At 38.9% G+C, this 24,037-nt stretch overlaps 1 protein-coding gene across 1 annotated transcript in view; it reads left to right on the top strand.

Moving 5' to 3' along the window:
• Positions 1-24,037, top strand: part of COL6A5 (collagen type VI alpha 5 chain) — a 118,020-nt gene that overhangs the window by 57,159 nt on the left and 36,824 nt on the right. The window contains exons 28-34 of the mRNA XM_082392852.1: positions 163-225; positions 2,420-2,455; positions 2,575-2,611; positions 15,113-15,600; positions 18,317-18,410; positions 18,962-19,615; positions 22,593-22,683. Of these exons, the coding sequence (XP_082248978.1) occupies positions 163-225; positions 2,420-2,455; positions 2,575-2,611; positions 15,113-15,600; positions 18,317-18,410; positions 18,962-19,615; positions 22,593-22,683 (1,463 nt within the window). The remainder of the gene's footprint in view (positions 1-162; positions 226-2,419; positions 2,456-2,574; positions 2,612-15,112; positions 15,601-18,316; positions 18,411-18,961; positions 19,616-22,592; positions 22,684-24,037) is intronic.

The raw sequence follows: 24,037 nt of genomic DNA, 5'->3' as shown, positions 1-24,037 counted from the left end.
AAAAAAAGAATGGCTATTTATATTACACCTAAGGAATTTGCTTAACTTGAATTAATAGTTGCTTTTGCTAAAAATTTTTTTTTAAATTATAAAGTCACATTAAGGCTGAGGTAGTCTCCATGGATAGAGGATGTGGAAACTCATGAATATTTCTATCTGCAGCTCACTGTAGGCTTGAAAGGTGAAGAAGGCTCTCAAGGACCCCAAGGCCCTCCTGGACGGAGAGTAAGTACACTCATGAGAACTAAGGGGCATGTGCTGCTTCCTAGGGTGCCCACTGGAATGAGCACAGAATTTAAAGTCAGAAGCACTGGTTCAAGTCCAGACTCTGCTTCTTGCTACCTGGGTGCCCTTGGACTAGTCTCTGGGTCTCTCAATTTCCTTCTAAAATGGGAGTGACATGTCCTGTTGGAAACACCTCAAAAGGTAGCTGTGAGGATCAGATAATCAAATGTGAATGCTCTTCATAAACTATAAAGTTCAATGCAAATATGAGCTGTGACTGTTAATTTTTACTGAAGGTTTAAAAATAGGGACGGGAATGCATAAGCTTCATTAAGGTGTCCTGACAAGTTGATAGAATTTCCCAAACCACTATTTTTGCCTTCCTGACCTCTCGATTTAGACGCTGGGGAGATTTGGAAATAAAATTGCAACTTTCCACTGTGATTCAATTACAAAAGAAATGGCACCTCTAGAAGCGTTCCTGGGCAGAGCCAGGCACATCTCCCACTGAGAAGATATCCATATCTTTATTTTAGTGCCTTATGTGTTATTGTGATGACATTAACATGTCTCTCTCCCCTAAAGAGAACAGTCAAATAAGAACTAAATGTTGCCACCATCTGTGTTTTGTGTGTGAGGTGCAGGAAGCACCTTACCTTGTGTGTAAGGACAGGAGCAACTGCTTCTCTTGTTTTGTGTATTGTGTTTGTTTTCTGACTACCTGTAGGGGTTCTTTAACTTGCAACTTTATAAAGAAAACAAAAACCTGGATGTTTTGTGGAAAACTGAATCCGTAGTAGAATGGTAATCAACTCACTGTAAAGGATACTCTGGTACAATCTTTTCTTTCTTTTGAATTAAGGAACTGGTGGCTATTCTCAGTCATGTGGGTGAGAATCTGGTCTCTGAGTCAATCTGGACTGGTCTGGATTTGCCTCCTTTCCAGATTCTGGAGCTCTCCCTGGAGGTCCCATATCTTCCTGCTCTTGTGTTTGGCCATGCTGGTCTGGTATACCGTGGTTTCTCTGTCTCATGCCTGTGGTTCTCAGTCTCTCCTTAAGAAGTTGCTCGAAGTTACTGTTAAACTCAGTCTTTTGGAACCTACTCTCCACAGTTCTGATTTTCTGTAGGGTGTGGGCTGCCTACTCTATTCATTAGCTGGAAACTCTTCCTCTCTCTGTTTAAATGGCTCTGCATTCTTTTCTGTTTTCTGCTGTCACTTGTAAAGGGAAGAATAAGTCTCTGAATCTTTTAGTGAGATGTGTATTTCTTGATTTGGGTCAGGAAGAAAATATGTCCCCAGTGGGTAGAATCATGGATGCCATGACAGTTCCGGCTACTACCAGCAGCACACAGTGGGCCACCTCAGCATTCAGCAGACACTTAACTGTTCATTGGATGGATGAATGGTTGGATGGATAGATGGATAGATGGATGGATGGACAGATGCCCAGTTGTCGTTTAGAACAGAGGTTCTTACACTAACATTCATGGATGAGCTTCTGAGGGGTCAGTGAAATTGTACAGCAATCATGAGCATGTGACAGCATTTTCTGAAGCCACCAAACATCCTAGCTTTCAACAGCTGCCCAAAGGAATTCATATGTGCAAACACATTAGGAACCAACTGCCAAGAAGAAGGCTGATCCTGATAAAAAGGAATTAAAAGGAAAAAGAGAAAAGCTGACACTATCAAGAAAGGCAGCTGACTGTGTTTAGAGCCTTCCCTGACTCATCACACCCAATTATCTGTACTCCTTTCCACCATCACCTTTCAGCATTTATGAGCTTAGTGTGTATGCTCTTCTTCTGTGTAATGTCCATTCGGCTATGTAATTGTCTTTTTTTTTTTCACATATGTTGGGGTTGTGTGCTGCTGCCAGTGTTTTAAATATACTTCAGTAAATGTCTCTCCTTCATGCTACTCTTTGGGAAGCCTGCTGTTTATAATTTTAAGTATTCTTATGAGAAATGCCTTCTAAATGTTCTATCTGCAGTACAAGTATCTTTAAAAAGTACTTCTGTTTCTTTCCTTCTTGTCGTCCTAGAAAAATCATTCAGTTCAATCTAGATAGACATTAGCTTAATTGATCAAACACTGAAACAGAAAGGTTTATACTCTCAGTGTGTGGGGGGAGAGCACTGAAGACTCCAATTCACATACCAATAACTTGCTCTGTTTTTGTTTTCCTAGGGCCCTAAAGGCATGGCAGGGCAGCGGGTATATTCTGTACGTATTGTCTTATTCACACACACAAAAATGCAACCTGTTCACTGGGAAATGAATATGGCCACTTGGAATTCGCTGTGTTTATGTTTCTTATTTTCTCTCTCCTTTTTCATGTACAGCAATGTGATCTAATCCAATTCATGCAGGACCATAGTCGTGAGTATCTGTGTGTCGTAGAGCATCATTGATTAGTGAGGGCACTTAGGATGAAGGCAGTGTGGGGATGTGGAATCAGTAGGCTGAACTCACTGGTGGAGAAGCCATATGTCCTCAGCAGCAGGCTTGCTGTGAGTGCCTGCTGTGGGAACAGCTCACAACAAAGGAGGAAGGAAAAGGCACATGCCTTAGCTCAGAGGTGTGCTTCCTAGAGGGAGAGAAAACATGCCTGTGGGAAACAATCAGTGATCAACTCAAAAGGTGTGTGACTCAGTTCACACTAGTATAACAATTATGTACAAAGGCCTGGAGGGCATGGTGTTAAAGGGAAGAACATGGGGACATGGGGTTGCTTGGCTACTTAATTAAAGAAGGCTGCTTGAATGGAAGTCATTGAATCTGGTTATAGGAAGTGATGGGAAGCAGCAAGAGAGTAGTTTCACAGACTCAGAGACATAGAGAACAGACTTGTGGTTGCCAAGGGGGTGAGGGGTGGGGAGGGATGGATTGGGAGTTTGGGATTAGCAGGTGCAAACTATTACATATAGAAAGGGTAAACAACAAGGTCCTACTGTGTAGCACAGGGAAGCATATTCACTACCCTGAGATAAACCATAATGGAAAAGAATGTGTATATGTATATATATGAATAACTGAATCACTTTTCTGTACAGCAGAAATTAACACAACATTGTAAATCAACTATGCTTCAATAAAATAAATTTTTTGAAAAAGGGAGTAGTTTCAGCAAAGGAATAAAGCAGGGTCAACAAAGAGAGAGGTTGTCTGTCATTATGATCAAGGAGAATATGAGGTAGAAAAAGACCCAGTGATCTCATTTCTGGAAATTTATGCTAAGGAAATAAAGGAAAAAAATTATAGATACAGAGGTTGTTGAAATATTATTCATTAGAGAAAAATCACTATATATGTAGACTGTTTATACTTATAGAATAATTGGGTTATAGTCCATCATCCTCTGATAAAATATTAAGCAGATATGATTTTTATGAAGACTCACACAAATATGAAAAATATTATCATTAAAAAGCAGAAAATTAAATTAACTTCATTTTTACATATAGGTAAATATATGTACATAGAAACAAATACTAGAAGAGGAATTGGGAAAATGTAACCATGTATTGTGTTAGGGTGGTAGAATTCTAGGTGATTTGTCTTTCTTCATGTTTCCATTTCAATTTATAATCATGCCTATACAATCACAATCAGAAGAATGGAAAATGGGAAAATCGGAAAGACATTGTAGGAGACTGGATAAAAATGTAGTCATTGCAAGTGTGTAGCCAGGAAAGACCAACAACAAAAACAAGTTTAAAACAACTGTAAGGACTCCCTCTTGCAAGAGCACTGGAATCACAAGTAACTGCTGAACAACCATTGACAGGAAGACAGTGGAACTCACTAAAAAAGTTATCCCACATCCAAAGACAAAGGAGAAACCACAATGAGATGGTAGGAGAGGGTGCAATCACAAAATCAAATCTCATAACTGGTGGGTGGGTGACTTACAAACTGGAGAACAATTATACCACAGAAGTCCACACATTGGAGTGAAGGTTCTGAGAACCATGTCAGGCTTCCCAGCCTGGGGGTCCGGCAACAGGAGGAGGAATTCCCAGAGAATCAGACTTTGAAGGCTAGCAGGACTTGACTGTAGGACTTCAACAGGACTGGGGGAAACAGAGATTCCACTCTTGGAGGGCAAACACAAAGTAGTGGGTGCATCAGGACCCAGGGAGAAGGAGCAGTGACCCCATAGGAGACTGAACCAGAGCTACCTGCTAGTGTTGGAGGGTCTCCTGCAGAGGTGGGGGGTGGCTGTTGCTCACCGCAGGGACAAGGACACTGGCAGCAGAAGTTCTGGGAAGTACTCCTTGGCATGAGCACTCCCAGAGTCCACCATTAGCTCCACTAAAGAGCCTGTAGCCTCCAGTGCTGGCTCACCTCAGGCCAAACAACCAACAGGGAGGGCACTCACACCCACCCATCATCAGACAAGTGGATTAAAGTTTTACTGAGCTCTGCCCACCTGAGCATCACCCAGCTCTACCCACCACCAGTCCCTCCCATCATGAAGCTTGCAGAAGCCTCTTAGATAGCCTCATCTACCAGAGGGAAGGCAATAGAAGCAAGAAGAACTACAATCTTGCAGCCTGTGGAACAAAAACCACATTCACAGAAAGATAGACAAAATGAAAAGGCAGAGGGATATGTACCAGATGAAGGAACAAGATAAGACCCCAGAAAAACAATTAAATGAAGTGGAGATAGGCAACTTTCCAGAAAAAGAATTCAGAATATTGATAGTGAAGATGATCCAGGATCTTGGAAAAAGAATGGAGGCAAAGATCGAGAAGATGCAAGAAATGTTTAACAAAGACCTAGAAGAATTAAAGAACAAACAAACACAGATGCACAATACAATAACTGAAATGAAAAATACACTAGAAGGAATCAATAGCAGAATAACTGAGGCAGAAGAACGGATAAGTGACCTGGAAGAGGATAGAATGGTGGAATTCAATGCCATGGAACAGAATAAGAAAAAAGAATGAAAAGAAATGAAGACAACCTAAGAGACCTCTGGGAAAATATTAAACGCACCAAAATTTGCATTATAGGACTCCCAGAAGAAGAGAGAGAGAAAGGGTCTGAGAAAATATTTGAAGAGATTATAGTTGAAAACTTCCCTAACATGGGAAAGGCAATAGCTGCCCAAGTCCAGGAAGCACAGAGAGTCCCAGGCAGGATAAACCCAAGGAGAAACACACCAAGACACATAGTAATCATATTTACAAAAATTAAAGACAAAGAAAAATATTTTAAAGCAATAAGGGAAAAACAACAACTAACAAACAAGGGAACCCCCATAAAGTTAACAGCTGATTGCTCAGCAGAAACTCTACAAACCAGAAGGGAGTGGCATGATACACTTAAAGTGATGAAAGGGAAGAACCTACAACCAAGATTACTCTACCCGGCAAGGATCTCATTCAGATACAATGGAGAAATCAAAAGCTTTACAGACAAGCAAAAGCTAAGAGAATTCAGTACCACCAAACCAGCTCTACAACAAATGCTCAAGGAAGTTCTCTAAGTGGGAAACACAAGAGAAGTAAAGGACCTACAAAAACAAACCCAAAACAATTAAGAAAATGGTAATAGGAACATACATATTAATAATTACCTCAAATGTGAATGGATTAAATGCTCCAACCAAAAGACACAGGTTCAATGAATGGATAAAAAAACAAGATATATATATATATATATATATATATATATGCTGTCTACAAGAGACCCACTTCAGTCCGAGGGACACATACAGACTGAAAGTGAGGGGATGGAAAAAGATATTCCATGCAAATCGAAATCAAAAGAAAGCTGGAGTAACAATACTCATATCAGATAAAGTAGACTTTAAAATAAAGAATGTTACAAGAGACAAGGAAGGACACTACATAATGATCAAGGGATCAATGCAAGAAGAAGATATAACAATTATAAATATATATGCACCCAACATAGGAGCACCTCAATACATAAGGCAAATGCTAACAGCTATAAAAGAGGAAATCGACAGTAACATAATAATAGTGGGGGACTTTAACACCTCACTTATACCAATGGACATATCATCCAGAGAGAAAATTAATAAGGAAACACAAGCTTTAAATGACACAATAGACCAGGTAGATTTAATTGATATTTATAGGACATTCCATCCAAAAACAGCAGATCACACTTTCTTCTCAAATGCACACGGAACATTCTCCAGGATAGATCACATCTTGGGTCACAAATCAAGCCTCAGTAAATTTAAGAAAATTGAAATCATATCAAGCATCTTTTCCAACCACAAAGCTATGAGATTAGAAATCAATTACAGGGGAAAGAATGTAAAAAACACAAACACACAGAGGCTAAACAATGCGTTACTAAATAACCAAGAGATCACTGAAGAAATCAAAGAGGAAATCAAAAAATACCTAGAGACAAATTACAACAAAAACACAAGGATCCAAAACCTATGGGATGCAGCAAAAGCAGTTCTAAGAGGGAAGTTTATAGCAATACAAGCCTACCTCAAGAAACAAGAAAAATCACAAATAAATAATCTAACCTTACACCTAAGGGAACTAGAGAAAGAAGAACAAACAAAACCCAAAGTTAGCAGAAGGAAAGAAATCATAAAGATCAGAGCAGAAATAAATGAAATAGAAACAAAGAAAACAATAGCAAACATCAATAAAACTAAAAGGTGGTTCTTTGAGAAGATAAACAAAATTGATAAACCATTAGCCAGACTCATCAAGAAGAAGAGGTAGAGGACTCAAATCAATAAAATTAGAAATGAAAAAGAAGAAGTTACAACAGACACCACAGAAATACAAAGCACCCTAAGAGACTACTACAAGCAACTCTATGCCAATAAAATGGACAACCAGGAAGAAATGGACAAATTCGTAGAAAGGTATAACCTTCCAAGACTGAGCCAGGAAGAAATAGAAAATATGAACAGACAAATCACAAGTAATGAAATTGAAACTGTGATTAAAAATCTTCCAACAAACAAAAGTCCAGGACCAGATGGCTTCCTGGGTGAATTCTATCAAACGTTTAGAGAAGAGCTAACACCCATCCCTCTTGAACTCTTCCAAATAATTGCAGAGGAAGGAACACTCCCAAACTCATTCTATTAGGCCACCATCAGCCTGATACCAAAACCAGACAAAGATACTACAGAAAAAGGAAATTACAGACCAATATCACTGATGAATATAGATGCAAAAGTCCTCAACAAAATACTAGGAAACAGAATCCATCAACACATTAAAAGGATCATACACCACGATCAAGTGGCATTTATCCCAGGGATGCAAGGATTCTTCAATATATGCAAATCAATCAATGTGATATACCATATTAACAAATTGAAGAATAAGAACCATATGATAATCTCAGTAGATGCAGAAAAAGCTTTTGACAAAATTCAACACCCATTTATGATAAAAACTCTCCAGAAAGTAGGCACAGAAGGAACCTACCTCAACATAATAAAGGCCATATACAACAAACCCACAGCAAACATCATTCTCAATGGTGAAACATGGAAAGCATTTCCTCTAAGATCAGGAACAAGACAAGGATGTCCACTCTCACCACTATTATTCAACATAGTTTTGGAAGTCCTAGCCACGGCCATCAGAGAAGAAAAAGAAATAAAAGGAATACATATTGGAAAAGAAGAAGTAAAACTGTCACTGTTTGCAGATTACATGATGCTATACATAGATAATCTTAAAGATGCCACCAGAAAACTACTAGAGCTAATCAATGATTTTGGTAAAGTTGCAGGATACAAAATTAATGCACAGAAATCTCTTACATTCCTATACACTAACAATGAAAGATCAGAAAGAGAAATTAAGGAAACAATCCCATTCACCATTGCAACAAAAAGAATAAAATACCTAGGAATAAACGTACCGAAGGAGGTAAAAGACCTGTACTCAGAAAACTATAAGACACTGATGAAAGAAATCAAAGATAACACAAACAGATGGAGAGATATACCATGTTCTTGGATTGGAAGAATCAATATTGTGAAAATGACTATACTACCCAAAGCCATCTACAGATTCAATGCAATCCCTCTCAAATTACCAGTGGCATTTTTTTTACAGAACTAGAACAAAAAAATCTTAAAATTTGTATGGAGACACAAAAGACCCCAAATAGCCAATGCAATCTTGAGGGAAGAAAATGGAGCTGGAGGAATCATTCTCCCAGACTTCAGACTATACTACAAAGCTACAGTAATCAAGACAGTATGGTACTGGCACAAAAACAGAAATATAGATCAATGGAACAAGATAGAAAGCCCAGAGATACACCCACGCACCTATGGTCAAGTAACCTGTGACAAAGGAGGCAAGGATAAACAATGGAGAAAAAACAGTCTCTTCAATAAGTGGTGCTGGGAAAACTGAACAGCTACATGTAAAAGAATGAAATTAGAAGTCTTCCTAACAGCATACACAAAAATAAACTCATAATGGATTAAAGACCTAAATGTAAGGCCAGACACTATAAAACTCATAGAGGAAGTATAGGAAGAACACTCTGACATAAATCACAGCAAGATCTTTTTTGATCCACCTCCTAGAGTAATGGAAATAAAAACAAAAATAAACAAATGGGACCTAATGAAACTTCAAAGCTTTTTCACAGCAAAGGAAACCATAAACAAGATGAAAAGAAAACCCTCAGAATGGGAGAAAATATTTGCAAATGAATCAACGGACAAAAGATTAATCTCCAAATTATATAAACAGTTCATGCAGCTCAATATTAAAAAAACAAACAACCCAATCAAAACATGGACAGGGGGTTTCCCTGGTGGTGCAGTGGTTGAGAATCCGCCTGCCAATGCAGGGGACACGGGTTTGAGCCCTGGTCTGGGAGGATCCCACATGCCACGGAGCAACTAGGCCCGTGAGCCACAACTACTGAGCCTGCACGTCTGGAGCCTGTGCTGCACAACAAGAGAGGCCGCGATAGTGAGAGGCCCGTGCACCACGATGAAGAGTGGCCCCTGCTCACCGCAACTAGAGAAAGCCCTCGCACAGAAACGAAGATCCAACACAGCCAAAAATAAATTAATTAATTAATTTAAAAAAAAACAAAAAAAACGGGCAGAAGACCTAAATAGACATTTCTCCAAAGAAGACATACAGATGGGCAAGAGGCACATGAAGAGCTGCTCAACATCACTAATCATTAGGGAAATGCAAATCAAAACCACAATGAGGTATCACCTCACACCAGTTAGAATGGGCATCATGGAAAACTCTACAAACAATAAATGCTGGAGAGGGTGTGGAAAAAATGGGACCCTCTTGCACTGTTGGTGGGAATGTAAATGGATACAGCCACTATGGAGAACAGTATGGATGTTCCTTAAAATACTAAAAATAGAATTACCATATGACCCAGCAATCCCACAACTGGACATACACCCTGAGAAAACCATAGTTCAAAAAGATGCATGCACCCCAATGTTCACTTCAGCACTATTTACAATAACCAGGTCATGGAAGCAACCTAAATGTCCACTGACAGATGAATGGATAAAGAAGATGTAGTACATATATACTCAGCACAATATTACTCAGCCATAAACAGGAATGAAATTGGGTCATTTGTAGAGACGTGGTTGTACCTAGAGACTGTCATACGGAGTGAAGTAAGTCAGAAAGAGAAAAACAAATATCGTATATTAATGCATATATGTGGAATCTGGTAAAATGGTACAGAAGAACCAGTTTGCAAGGCAGAAATAGATACAGAGATGTAGAGAACAAACATATGGACACCAAGGGGGGAAAGCAGGGGGGAGGGGGTGGTTGTGGGATGAATTGGGAGATTGGGATTGACATATATACACTAATATGTATAAAATAGATAACTAATAAGAACCTGCTGTATAAAAAAATAAATAAATAAAATAAAATTTAAAATAAATAAATAAATAAAAACTCTAAGGCCACAGCGGGAGAGGTTTGGTACCACTGTGGATGAGGAGGCAGAGGAAGAATTGCGAAGAAAATCTTTTGGTAGGAAAAAGTGATGAGTTTAAACATTTTAGAGGCAGAGGAATGCTGTGTAGACCCTAAAGTGAAATGATCTACAGGCAGAATGGAAGCTGAAATTACTAACGTCCTTAGAGCCGCAGGGATGAATGAGCTTCCAAAGGATGTGAAACTAGAGAGACAGAAATGGAATTCTAAAGAATGAACCCAGGGAGATGCATTACCAAAAAGAGTGGGCCCAACACCAGAAAAAATGGCACTGCAGAGATGAGGAAGTCCCACCAAGTGTGGGCAACTTGGAAAGAGGCAAGAAGCAGTCAATGGAGAAAACTCCAAGGTTGAGTGGGGGAACCCATGTCAAAGATGTCACTTGAGAGCTGAAAGGCTCTCCAGCACAGGGAGGAGGTGAGAACCAGCCTGGGGCACAGGGAGAGGACAAGGGGGGAGCTATTGTAGGGAGAGGAGTGTGTGATCTAAATCAAGGAAGACCCAAGGGGTGGAAGGGGCAGGGAGGTGAATATCTATCTTGGAGGATTTGGGATGTGAGGGCATTTTCCAACACTGCATGAAAGGAGTTAGCCAGGAAATTAGTGGGTTGTCGGGAAGTGGGCGGAGTCTATAACCAGACAGGGTGCTGATCAGAGAGCATGGAACTCTAGAATGCAGAACTGAGATAGGGGTTTGGGTGACAGGCCTTTGGAGCTAATTCAGATGCCCTGCAAGGTTGGACTCCTGCTCCACCATGTTTGTTCTTCAGCCCTACAGCAGTTCCAGCTGCACTGGCATGAGGGCCCTGGGCTGGTGGGTGGGAACTTCCCCCAGAATAAAGTAAGAGATCTAGGAAGCTGGGGAGAATGGAGAGAGAAAGGGAGGTTGGGGATAAAACAGGAGGGCCCAAGTAATTGGAGTCTTAGGAGAGACATAAGAAAGAGAATTTTCAGGAAAAACTAAATTAAAAAAAAGAAACACCCTAAAAGAGGTCAAGTAGTTTCCCCAGACTGAAACTCAGACAAATGCACCTAATTCTAGAGTTTGTTCTTCTGGCCTCACAGCTGGGCTGGAAGTTAACAAATGGGACTTCTCAGTCAGGAAGAGAGATCTATTTCAGGCCTTGAGATGCAGAGGAGGCCGTGGGTTCTGTGTGCTCTCTGTTGGCAGTCAGCATCTCAGCAACTGCAGGATGAAGACAAACAAAAATGTTCCTAGGGTTGATGTGAGAGGGTTTGTGGGCTGTGGGCCAGCAGGATGGATGACCAGTTTGTTGCCAGGGCTAGTAAAATCTTTTATAGTCTCGGAGTGATTCATTTGCTTCCTAGGAATTGAGTAAAATGAACATGGAAATTGTCAGGCCTGTGCTTTCTTCAAGATTTGCCAATATTTCCCCCTGTTACATCTCACGCTTACCAGGTAAATCACTTGGAGAAACCAGATGCTTGGGAGAAAGCAGGGGGTTCCCCCAGTCTGGATACAAGATCACTCAAACACAGGAGCTGTATTTTTTTTAGCAGAGACAAAGTTCACTTGGAAATCCCCACAGCTCTGCAGAAAAATAGAGGTTCCCAAGGTGTTCATCAGTGAAGAAAATAAGACCCCGTATTTTAGTCCTGCCTTGTTGAATGGCTCTCAGAAGGCTGTAAAATAGAGACAAAACAAATTGAATATTAGCTATCTTACCTTTTAATCAGAGGCTCATCTGTTCTGTTTCTAAAACAAGTTATCAGTGATTCAAATTTCAAGCAGAATTCTGCTAATGTCTGCTGGCCACAGCTCACAAGGAGGAAAGGTCAGGAAGATCCACAAAATAATAAACTTCTGTGTCCACCCTCCTCCATCCTTTAACCTTGGCTTCCTGTAATTAGAAACTAGCCCCATTTGCAATTAGAGTTAAACAGAATATTAAACTTTTTTGAAATTTTATTTTTTGGATTATTTTTAGTCAGCATTGCAAAAATGTTAACAGACTCTTTCTCTCTCTCTCCTCTTTATAGCTTGTTGGAAAGGTGAGTATTCTTACCATATTATGCAGCTTGCTGAAATAATTCTTGCATTCTGACAAGACCGTACACACACTACTATATATAAAATAGATAACCAACAAGGACCTACTGTATAGCACAAGGAACTATACTCAATATTTTGTAATAACCTATAAGGGAAAAGAATCTGGAAAAAATAGATATATATATGTATGTATAACTCAATCACTTTGCTGTATCTAACACAACACTGTAAATCAACTATACTTCAATAAATTAAAAAAAAAAAGTAAATGGGCAAAATATTTGAATAAACACTTCACAAAGGAAAAAAAAGAAACTCTCATCCCCATGGGAAAAGAGACTTCTTCCTTCTGTGCAGACACTTATTATGACTATAATTTTAAGTGTCGTGTTTGGACCTGACTATAAAATGCTGACTGCCAGCTCCCAGATCCTTCACACTGCTGTTCTTTCCAGGTCCTGCCAGTTTCCAATTCATTTTCTTCACGGGGTAGGTCCTGTGTTGTTGGACAATTCAGTGCAGGGCTGCTCACTGCCTGACCCATTCTGTTGCTCCATCTGCTGCTGAGTCCGTGAACACTGGCTCCTTGGACGGGCGATGTTTCCTTTCCTCCCTCTGACCTCCATTCACACCTTTCACCTCCACGTGCCCACCACTCGTCAGCCTGACCCGGAGGATGGAGGATGGTCTTCCTGGGGCCTAGACTGCAGTCGGTGTTCCGTGGTGCCTTAGACCCCTCGGATGATGTCACCCCTGAGCTGGTTAAGTCAACTCCAAGAGCTCCTGGTCTCCTAGAGGCCTGCTGACATAGATCCACCGGATCTTTGAGCTCATCCCAAAGTTTGGCACCATTCACTTTATTCAAAAAACAAAAAACAAAAAACTTAGTAAATCTAAGCACTTAGTAAAACTTCAGGGGTTTGAATTAAATTTATCAGGTACCCTGCTGGGCACTAAGAAAGGGAGAGATTAAAAATAAATGGAAACTGGTGCTGTCTTCTGGGAAAATCTGTGATGATAAGTCAGCTCTGAAGATGCTATCTACCACTTCATTAATCCTTTTTAGTATAGGGCTAAGAAATAAGGCATAGTACATTTTTCTCATTGTCTTGTTCATTATTGGCTTGCATATTTTAAAAATTTCTTCGCAGCAAAATGTCTTGATTCAAAACACATCTCGAAATCAACACTTCCTCTTCTATTTCTGTTACTGGGAACAACGGTTGGGAGATGCTATATTTTGAGTTTAATGCATTTTGAGAGTTAGCCAGATTGGGGAGAGTAGATGTAGATGAGGGGGTGCTTAATTTTTAAATAATTTTATTTTCTCTTCCTGTGTTCAGACTTTAACAAGGACTTTGAAAAGTTTGGTTTGATACATAGGGCAGATTACCTATGAAATTCCCAAAGTGCAGTCATCATAAGACTATTAGGATTGAGTTGGAGACTACAGACAGTCCCATCTTTATAATAGCTCGTTGAAAGCCTGCCATGGTCAACTGTGCTGCCCCCTTCCTCCTGCCACCCTCGCTGTCATCCCAAAGCCCCTAAAATCCTCTCTCTCTGGAAACAGTCTCTTTGTCCTCTGAATCCCTGTGAAGAATAATAATCACTCTCTACCTTTCAATATCATGATCCTCCCCAGACAAGTTCCTCGAGGGCAAACTTGCATTTGTTCATCTTCATATGTATCTCACAGCACATATTACCCTGCATTTCACATGGTGGATACTCAATAAATATTTGCACATAAGTGGATGAAAATCTTCCAGCTGACTTTATCATTATTAGTAGATCATTTCTGAAGATTTTTGAAGAGAATAAACTTTCAGATTTTTTTTTGAATTTTATTTTTTTTTATACAGCAGGTTCTTATTAGTTATCCATTTTATACATATTAATGTATACATGTCAGTCCCAATCTCCCAGTTCATCCCACCACCACCACCACCCACCACCACTTTCCCCCCTTGGTGTCCATATGTTCATTCTCTACATCTGTGTCTCTATTTCTGCCCTGCAAACCGGTTCATCTGTACCATTTTTCTAGGTTCCACATATATGTGTTAATATACGATATTTGTTTTTCTCTTTCTGACTTCACTCTGTATGACAGTCTCCAGATCCATCCATGTCTCTACAGATGACCCAATTTCGTTCCTTTTTATGGCTGAGTAATATTCCATTGTATATATGTACCACATCTTGATCCATTCATCTGTCGACGGACATTTAGGTTGCTTCCGTGTCCTGGTTATTGTAAATAGAGCTGCAATGAACATTGTGGTACATGACTCTTTTTGAATTATGGTTTTCTCAGAGTATATGCCCAGTATATTGGGTTGGGATTGCTGGGTCATATGGTAATTCTATTTTTAGTTTTTTAAGGAACCTCCATACAGTTCTCCATAGTGGCTGTATCAATTTACATTCCCACCAACAGTGCAAGAGGGTTCCCTTACCTTCAGATTTTCTGATAAGCCATAGTTTCCTTTAAAATTTTTCCATACAGTAAAATTCACTCTTTTGTTCAGTTTTACACATGCATAGATTCATGTAATCATTACCACAATCAGGATACAGGAAGTTCCATTAACCCAAATACTCCTTCCAATTTCTTTTTAAATAGCACTGATGGTGGGCAGTGAAGCCTGAGCATTATATAGCAAACTATCACTGCTCTGTATTTAGGTAACACCTTCAGGCTAACAAAGGAGAGTCTTTTCCTCCCTTTACATGTGGGTACCTCTGGTTCCAGAGTTTACGTGACACTTGCATTTTCCCAGACCTCAGTGTCAACCTGTCTCACTGGAGTAAAGGGAATGGGAAAGACTTTTGACCCAGTGAAATAACTTAATACTTTTGCTTCTCATTTTTGTAGAAAAGTGTCCAGTGTATCCAACAGAGCTAGTATTTGCCCTGGACCAGTCCTACGATATCACAGAGCAGAGATTTAATGAAACGAGGGACATCATCATTTCTATTGTCAATGACCTTCACATCAGGGAAAATAATTGCCCTGTGGGAGCAAGAGTTGTCGTGGTTTCCTTCGACTCAGGCACCAGCTACCTCATCCGTGGGTCTGACTACCATAGCAAGAAGCAACTCCTTCAGCTTCTTTCCCAAATTAAATATCAAAACTCTGGGGAAGTCCGAGATATTGGTAACACGATGAAGTTTGTGGCTCGGAACATCTTCAAGCGGACGTTAGGAGGAGCCAATGTGCAGAGAGTCGCTGTGTTTTTTAGCAATGGACAATCTGCCAGTAGGTCATCCATCATCATGGCCACCATGGAGTTTAGCGCCATGGACATCAGCCCTGCAGTCTTTGCTTCTAATGAAAGGGTTTCCCTTGACGAGGCTTTTGGGGTAAGTACTTCCCTGGTCAACGTATTTATTTTTAAGATATTGGTACTGGCAGGACGGGAATACTGGGGAGTAGGGGGACAGATGTGGCCTTTTGACCCCCTTTGCAATTTTCACAGCTGTATTGTTGCCAGGGTCCATGAAATCCAATTTTTAATAAGCACAGTAGCCAATGATAGCAGCCACCTTTGTTCAGGTCCTGCTGGGCACCAGACACTGTCCCTTTACATACACACTCAGGCATTCTCCAACCCTCTGAAGTAAATGCACATTATCTCCATTTAAAAATCAGGAAACTGAGACCCAGAGAGTTTGAGTGACCTCTTCAATTTTGTACAGCTATTAAGTGGCTAAATCAAGATTTGAACTAGGGCTGTCAATATAATGCTTTACCAGCCCTCTGCCAACCTGGTGTTTCTCAAATCTGTCATCTGCTAGCTGTATCTCATTGAACAGCTGGTCTTAAACTGTAATGGGTGAAGTTTAGGGGGTTTTTGAACCCTTAATGTTGTGTAAAACTTTGATGGGTATGAACCTTTTTCCCAAGAGAGGTTCCATCACTTTTGGATTCACAGATTCTCATGGGATCTGTGCTTCTTTCTTTCTCCCCACAAACTGAAGAACTTCTCCATCTACTCTTCAACTATTTTAAAATCTACTCATATTGTCCATGAAATACATGTTCCTGGACCTGGGTAGAATCATTATGTCATCCAAGAGGTTATAAAGGTCTATTTTTACACATATACACATGTCTACTATAAAAAGAAAAGCTCTCTATAACATGAAGAGAGTCAATCTGCTCGTAAGGTATCCATGAATATTTTGGAAATAGGAGTCATAGGGAGAATAGATCCTGACAGAAAGGATTGTAGGAATTTGAAGTATTTTCTATAAAAATAACTACTTCCCAACATAGATAATTTATTTATTGGTTTTGTTGTGGTATATGTCCCTCCACTAGAATGTAAGACAGAGATTTTATCTGCTTTGTTCATTTCTGTATCCCCAGCACCTAGAATATTACCTATTTAACATTGTAGGCATTCAATAAATATTTGTTGAATGAATGCATGGATGAATGAAGAGCATGTGGTTGACTACTGTGAATAAACTTCCTTGATTACCAAGGTTGCAGTTAATCTTTACATGGGGGACCAACAAGGTCAAACACAAAATAACACCCAAAGTATCCAGTTTCATAAAAACTAGAGTAGGAATGTAGTAACTACTTTCTAACTATAAGGCTGGAATGATAATACATATTACCAAACGCTCAGTCAGCACTTTACAGAAAAACAGAGGGGGTGGTTTTTCTACCTTTTAATTTCCCAAGGGAGAAAGAACAAAAGCATGAGCATCTCTGTCGATTGAAAGATCCCCTCATCACCTGGGAATGGTAGATTTCTATTACTGTAATTAAAGTGTCTGTATTGCATGGTGCCTCATACAGAGTAAATGCCCAATATATAGTTATTGAGTCTGAATGAATGAATGAATGAATGCTATATATTGCCCATTTCAGTGAGTATCAAAGCAAAAATATAATCAAGAAACAGACAAAATCAGGCAGTATACTACCAAGAATTTTGAATAGACTTAGTGTCCTCTGTCTACATCCTTTTGGAATAGACATTTTAAAAATTGAAGTATAGTTGATTTACATGCTGTGTTAATTTCTGCTGTACAGCAACGTGATTCAGTTATATATATATATATGTGTGTGTATATATATATATATATATATATATATATATATACACACACACAAACATATATATAGGCATACATATACATTCTCTTTTATATACTTTTCCTTATGGTTTATCACAGGATATTGAATATAGTTCCCTGTGCTATACAGTAGGACCTTGTTGTTTATTCATTCTATATATAATAGTTTGAATCTTTTAATCCCAAATTCCCAATCCATCCCTCCCCTCCCAGCCCCTCGGCAATCACAAGTCTGTTCTCTATGTCTGGGAGTCTATTTCTGTTTTGTAGATATGTTCATTTGTGTCATATTTTAGATTCCACTAGTGATGTCACATGGTATCTGTCTTTCTCTTTCTGACTTCACTTAGTATGATAATCTCTAGGCCCATCCATGTTGCTGCAAATGGCATTATTTCACTTTTTTTTTATGGCTGAGTAGTATGGAATAAACTTTTAATTGGAATTTGTGATTGGAGAAATCCACTTGACATCTGAAAGATATGCCTTCTTCTAGATAGTGTGATTGGTTGGAAATAGTTAGAATCACTACTTAAAGAGGCTAAAGGAAACTTGTGGATGTAAAATTTCTGCAAGACCCAACCCCAGAAACTGATGTATAGTACATAAACAGCTGGTGCATAATCAGAAGTGTGTGAAAATTCAATGCAGAATTGCAGGTTTAGAGATAAGAATGAGATATTAATATCTACCCCAGTGGGTGAATCTTGTGGTTAACTTGTGGCAGTTTCCTCATCATAAAATTGGGTTGCTGATACCTGTTCTATATGCTTCCTTGGGTTATGTTTAGGATCAAGGGGGGATAGTGTGTGTGTGTGTGTGTGTGTGTATGCATAAAGATGCACTGAATAGAGCAATGGGCTACAATGCAAGGTGATGGTGATTAGTTAGGTGTTTTTCAAACTCTTAAAGTGTGTGCACAGTGTATTCCTGATGATGACTAAAGAAAATGAGCAAGTAAACATATACTTCTTTTTCAATGCAGTTTGACAACACGGGAACATTTCAGGTGCTTCCTTTTCCTCCAAATGGGGAATATGAACCATTAGAAAGACTTCGGCACTGTACTCTTTGCTATGGTAAGACTAATGAGAAGAATTTATTGTGCTGAAACACTTAAATGCCTTCTGGGTGAGTTATTAAATCTACCTTTATCAAAGAATTCTATTTTTGATTGTAGATTCTATTTTAAGTTTTCCAGTCTTTCAACACCATATGTCAGAGTTTCAATCTCTGTAATGTTTGAAGTTTCCATAGAATGTGAAAATTGGTTTAGAAGATTATCCTAATTGATTCGACTTTTCCTGGGGACAATTTGATAGTTTGTATCAAAAGCTTCTAAAATATTTAAAATATTTTCTAAAAGAGTTTGGACATGTCTTATAGACTTTAAGTATACATGTTACTTACATCTGCTTTCAACAAAGACATTCCCAAATTGTCTGCTAGTGGCCACAGAAATTATGGGGACTTTGAAAATTCCTTATTAATTTAAATGATGTGAGATTGAAGAGGTATTGATCAGATGATTAATTTTTGGTAATCAGTCCTTTATTCACTTGAAGATCTCAAACAACAGTGTCTTCTTGTGCTGACATTGAACCAATGATAAGTCTCTATGTGTTTTCAGATAAATGTTTTCCAAATACTTGCAAGAAAGAGATTTTCTTACCTGAAAATTCATACATGGATGTCGCCTTCCTCTTAGACAATTCTAGGAATATAACAAGTGATGAATTTAAGGATGTCAAAGCCTTGGTGAGCTCAATGCTTGACAACTTTGATATTGCCTCAGACCCTGTAACCTCAGACTCTGGTGATAGGATTGCCTTGTTGAGCTACTCTCCTTGGGATGGGAGGAAGAAGGATGTGGTAAAAACAGAGTTTGAGTTTACAACTTATGACAATCAAGCTCTAATGAAGAGGCACATCCAGACTTACCTCCAACAACTAAATGGAGAATCCACCATTGACCATGCCCTACTGTGGACTGTGGAGGATCTCTTCCCAAGAACACCCAAACTGAGAAAACATAGGGTCATCTTTGTGGTCTCCGCTGGAGAAAATCATGAGAGAAAGGAATTCTTAAAGAAGATGGCTCTGAAGGCCAAGTGTCAAGGCTATGTCATATTTGTGATTTCTCTGGGCTCTACACATAAGGAGGACATAGAGGAGCTAGCCAGCCACCCACTTGATCATCATCTGATACAGCTTGGGAGAATTCATAAACCAAACCTGGATTATGTTGTGAAGTTTTTAAAGCCATTTGTGTACTCAGTTAGACGTAAGTCACTATTTTATTTTCTCTATGTTTTAATAAATTAGTGTTTGTTAGTAGTATTTATAACCTAACATACCTCTGTATCTATAGCTAACCAAAATATGTGAATTAGATGGTGAAAAGGGGACAGGAATAGGACACATCTTGGTTATACCTTGTTTATGCTTTGGTCATAATGCGGTGAGACCTTTTTCATGATACAATGTCTCTTAGCCAAAATCTCAGCACTAGAAGGAACAGAGTGACTGGAGATCTCCTGAACTACACTTGCCCAACATAAAGAAGTTCTAGCAGCTCTTAGGTGGTCTCCAGGTTGAGCATTTAAATAAAAGTTTTCCCTGCTACACCTGGTTTATTTCCAACCTTGGAGTACCCTGGAGACCTCTGTGAGAGTGCTGCTTCCAAAGAGTCTGAGCATACATACCACACAGGAATCTTGTTAAAATGGAGGTTCTGATTCAGTACGTGTAGGATGGAGCCTAATATTCTGCATTTCTAACAGGTTCTTCAGTGATGTCAATGCTTCTGGTCCACAGATCACACTTTGAGTAGAAAGGTTCTAGGCCAATGTACTACAAAGCGTCACCCATTGGACAAGTGTTAGTCCATAAACTGATGAAATACAGAAATTTCATAAACTGATGAAATACAGAAATATTTCTGAAAGAAAGAAATACAGAAATATTTCTGAAAGAAAGAAGTACAGAAATTGAGAATAAGCATCTGGAAACTTTTAAAGCAATTTGACATTGCCACATTATACAAGTGTATAAACAGTGGACTTTGTCTCATTGAACAAGATATAAACCAAAAGTATCAGTCTGCAAAAGGCTAGAAATAAAAATACCTTGTCCTTCACCACCAGTGGTTTAGAAATGCTCTTTCTAGAGAGGTGGTTCTCAACTGGGGATGATTTTGCCTCCCCAGATGACATTTGGAAATGTCTGGAGACACTTTTGGTTGTCAGAACTAAGAGAGAGGATACTACTGGTATTTAGTGGATAGAGACCAAGGATGCTGCTAAATATCCTACAATGCACAGGGCGCCCCCCCCCCACAGCAAAGAACAATGCAGCCCAAAATGTCAATAGCATTGAGGTTGAGAAATCCTGCTCTAGAGGATCCCATGGAATCAGAGCTGAACCTTTTTTTTCTGGGAATCTGACAAGTGTAGAGTTAGGTTCTGTTGGAACCAATCCCACCACCCTAGGATTCCAAAGTCGCCCTGGTATTCAAGGAATCTCCAATACCACCATAGTGACAACGTCTTGGAAGTTCACTCTTCATTGCAGAAGGAGCTTCCCCTTTCTCCTGTGACTCATATTCGACTGAAGAATCCAATAATTGCCCCTTTGGGGATATCATGTAATTTCTTTAACTCTAAATGCCTTCCACTGTATAATGCACCATTATATTATGAAAAATGAAAGAAAAAGTGCTTCCAGTTAAATGTTGATACTGACTTTCCTGTTAAAGTTTTTTATTTTATAGTCTTCAAAAAAGTTCTTTTAGACAGACTACGATATGTCACTCTTGTGCATATATAAAAAGGGAATATACGTGAAATAGACTTGGTTAAGGCATTCCTAAAATTTCTTCTAGTCAAAATTTGACTTTTGTGAGCTCTTTCTTGACTCAGAGTCATTGATACCCATCTTTTCCCATGCAATATTTTTCTTTATACCATCAAGATCGATGATAGATTTTTTTAGAAAATCTTTTTTATAATTTAATTTTTATTGGAGTATAGTTGATTTAAAATGCCATGCCAGCTCCTGCTGCACAGCAAAGTGAATCAGGCATACATATACATAAATCCACTCTTTTTAAGATTCTTTTCCCATACAGGTCATCACAGAGTATTGAGAAGAGTTCCCTGTGCTATACAGTAGGTCCTTATTAGTTATCTATTTTATGTATAGTAGTGTGTATATGTCAATGCACCCCAAAGGAGCAGCACTTTAAAAAGACTCTATGAAATAACACAAAACTGGTCTTGCTGGGCTCTTAAATTAGGCTTTGCAATTATTAGAGCTAGCTTACTTTTGATTTCCATCTGAGCAATGTTGTTAAACACATCCAATTCACTGTCTTCCCATAACCACTTGGTTTGTAGAAGTTAAAAGTCTCCTTTACTAATACTTCCGGGAATTTTTTCTTAACTACTGACCCCAATTCTACAAGTTTTGGTGCTGGCACGTTTGTTGTTCCCACATGCACAGGTGATAACAATGGCATCATGATTCCTTCCTCACCAATAGCAACTGTCAACTACAATTGATTAGAAGACAGTCTCATTTCAGAGAAATAGAAAAAGATGCTCATCTTAGAACAAGAGAAATATGATTATTATAAAACCATAAACATTCTGTGAGATATTTTCATGGAGTCTTCGATCATTCAATGGTCAAAGATCTCCTTTCACTAAAACCTATTTATTTTCCTGAATGAGGGGAAAATTATATATTTCTCAGTATTCCACAGTTTATAGAACAACAATAGAAGGAGGTAAAGGAACATATTATTTAGGTCAGTAAGCTAAAATCTTTCCTGTGATTATTTTCCTCCTAGGAAATCAGTGTTAATTGGTGCAGAAGCACAGAAATAGCATCATGTAATAAAATATTACTTTTTCTATTAGCATAAGTCTGAGTGAAAAAGTATTATAGGATCAGAATAAAATTATGTTAGCCTGAACATATGGAAATCGTGTCTCTGCATCACAATTAACCCTTAAATGAACAATTTGAGGAGGTCCGTTTCCATGACCCCGGTAATTCTTTGGCTGCAAAATGTTCTAAAATCAAATTCTGAATGCTATTTCTAGTTGTTACTATATTCTTTTCTCACCCCAGCCAAATTGTGCTGAAATACTTTAGTGACATTTATCGCTTCAAGAAGATTCCTGTTGGAATTCTCTTTCCCTAGCAAATACAATTTCTAGTTTAAAAATCTAACTATAATTTTCCTCTCTCAATAGGAGGATTCAATCAGTACCCACCAATGATGCTTGAAAACATCTGCAGACTCATCAATTCAAAGGAAGAGGATAATCGAAGTATCAATCTTCTGTGAGTTAGAAAGCTCTGATATTTACAAGTGACTGTTGATTGACTGAGGGGTGTGTAACAGGCTGATGGCAGATGATAAGGTCTCTGAAGGAAAGGCTCTTCATGTATTCCATTTTCCGTAGCAGAAGTTACACACAAGCATGCTTTCTGGATTGATGTTTTTATAACATCCTCATGAGCTTATTACAATTTTGCTTTAAAATTCATGGTTTCCTCAGAAATTTCCAAATTGACATTTACCCCAGAATTCAGTCTCAACCCACCTCAACTTTACTTCTCATCTCTCCCCATCATAAGCTCTGAGTTCTGGCCACACTGGACTCTTGTCTGCCTTGTGTAACCAAAGGTCCAGGAGTTTACCCTCCTGGACCTCTGGTCACACTGCCTGGGCTCCTGCTCCTTCCAGTGAAACCCTACCCATCCTTCATGGCCCTGATTAAACCTGTCTCCTCTTCAAAGCCCATATTTACTCTCAGTCAAAATCCACAGTTTTTCCTTTTTAAATAACTTTTTACACCTCTGCTGAGGCACTTATTACAGTTTATCCCAATATCTTGTCTCACTGAAGTATGGGGTTCCATGTGATTCATTGTTTCATTCCCAAAACAGCATGAAAGACCCCACAATATCATTGCACATGTAAATAATTTTCTTTAAAATTTTATCTTGAGTGAAAATAGAAATAATTAATCTGAATGGACTTGAACCTCAAACAGAACGAGAATGGCCCATTTGGCTGCTCTGTGCTTTTCTCTCTATTTCACCAAGCTTGGATCCCTGACTACAGTCTGTGAAAGCCCAGAGTTAGCCCATAATGGCCCTGTCCTGTCAGATTGCAATTAAGCCAAGAGCTTCTCAAAATAGATGCGGTCTTTCCCATAAAACCCATATATCCAAAATGGCAAGATGAAGTGTTCCTCAGAATTCATGCAAATACATGTTCCTCTCATGTCAGGTTTCATTTATATTTAGTAGTTTAACAAGGAAGTGTCCAGCAGCTCACACCTTCTGAAGGACAATATGGCACTGATGTCCTGTGAAGCAGTGTTTCCCAACATGGAATAGACAATACTCTTATTTAAAGGAAAATCCCTTCTTACAGGACTACATTTTAATATAATGTTATTTTAACATGTACAAACACAAATCTAGCTGCAAATACCATATGTGTATAGTTCCTATGCAACTATCAAACAAAAACAAATTCGTACATCAAACCCAAGGAAACTCAATAAGACACAAATTTAAAACACTAATTTAATGTATTAGATGATTCTGCTTTGCCAAATAGAATTCCTCAAAAGTAAAATAAGAAATTTTATAGCCAAGCATGTAAACAACCTAAATGTCCATC

This window comes from Balaenoptera borealis (genome assembly GCF_965194805.1).
Source record: "Balaenoptera borealis genome assembly, chromosome: 5".
NCBI classification, from domain to species: Eukaryota; Metazoa; Chordata; class Mammalia; order Artiodactyla; family Balaenopteridae; genus Balaenoptera; species Balaenoptera borealis.
The sequence above is the reverse complement of the archived record's forward strand: the minus strand, read 5'-3'. Positions and strand labels throughout refer to the sequence as shown.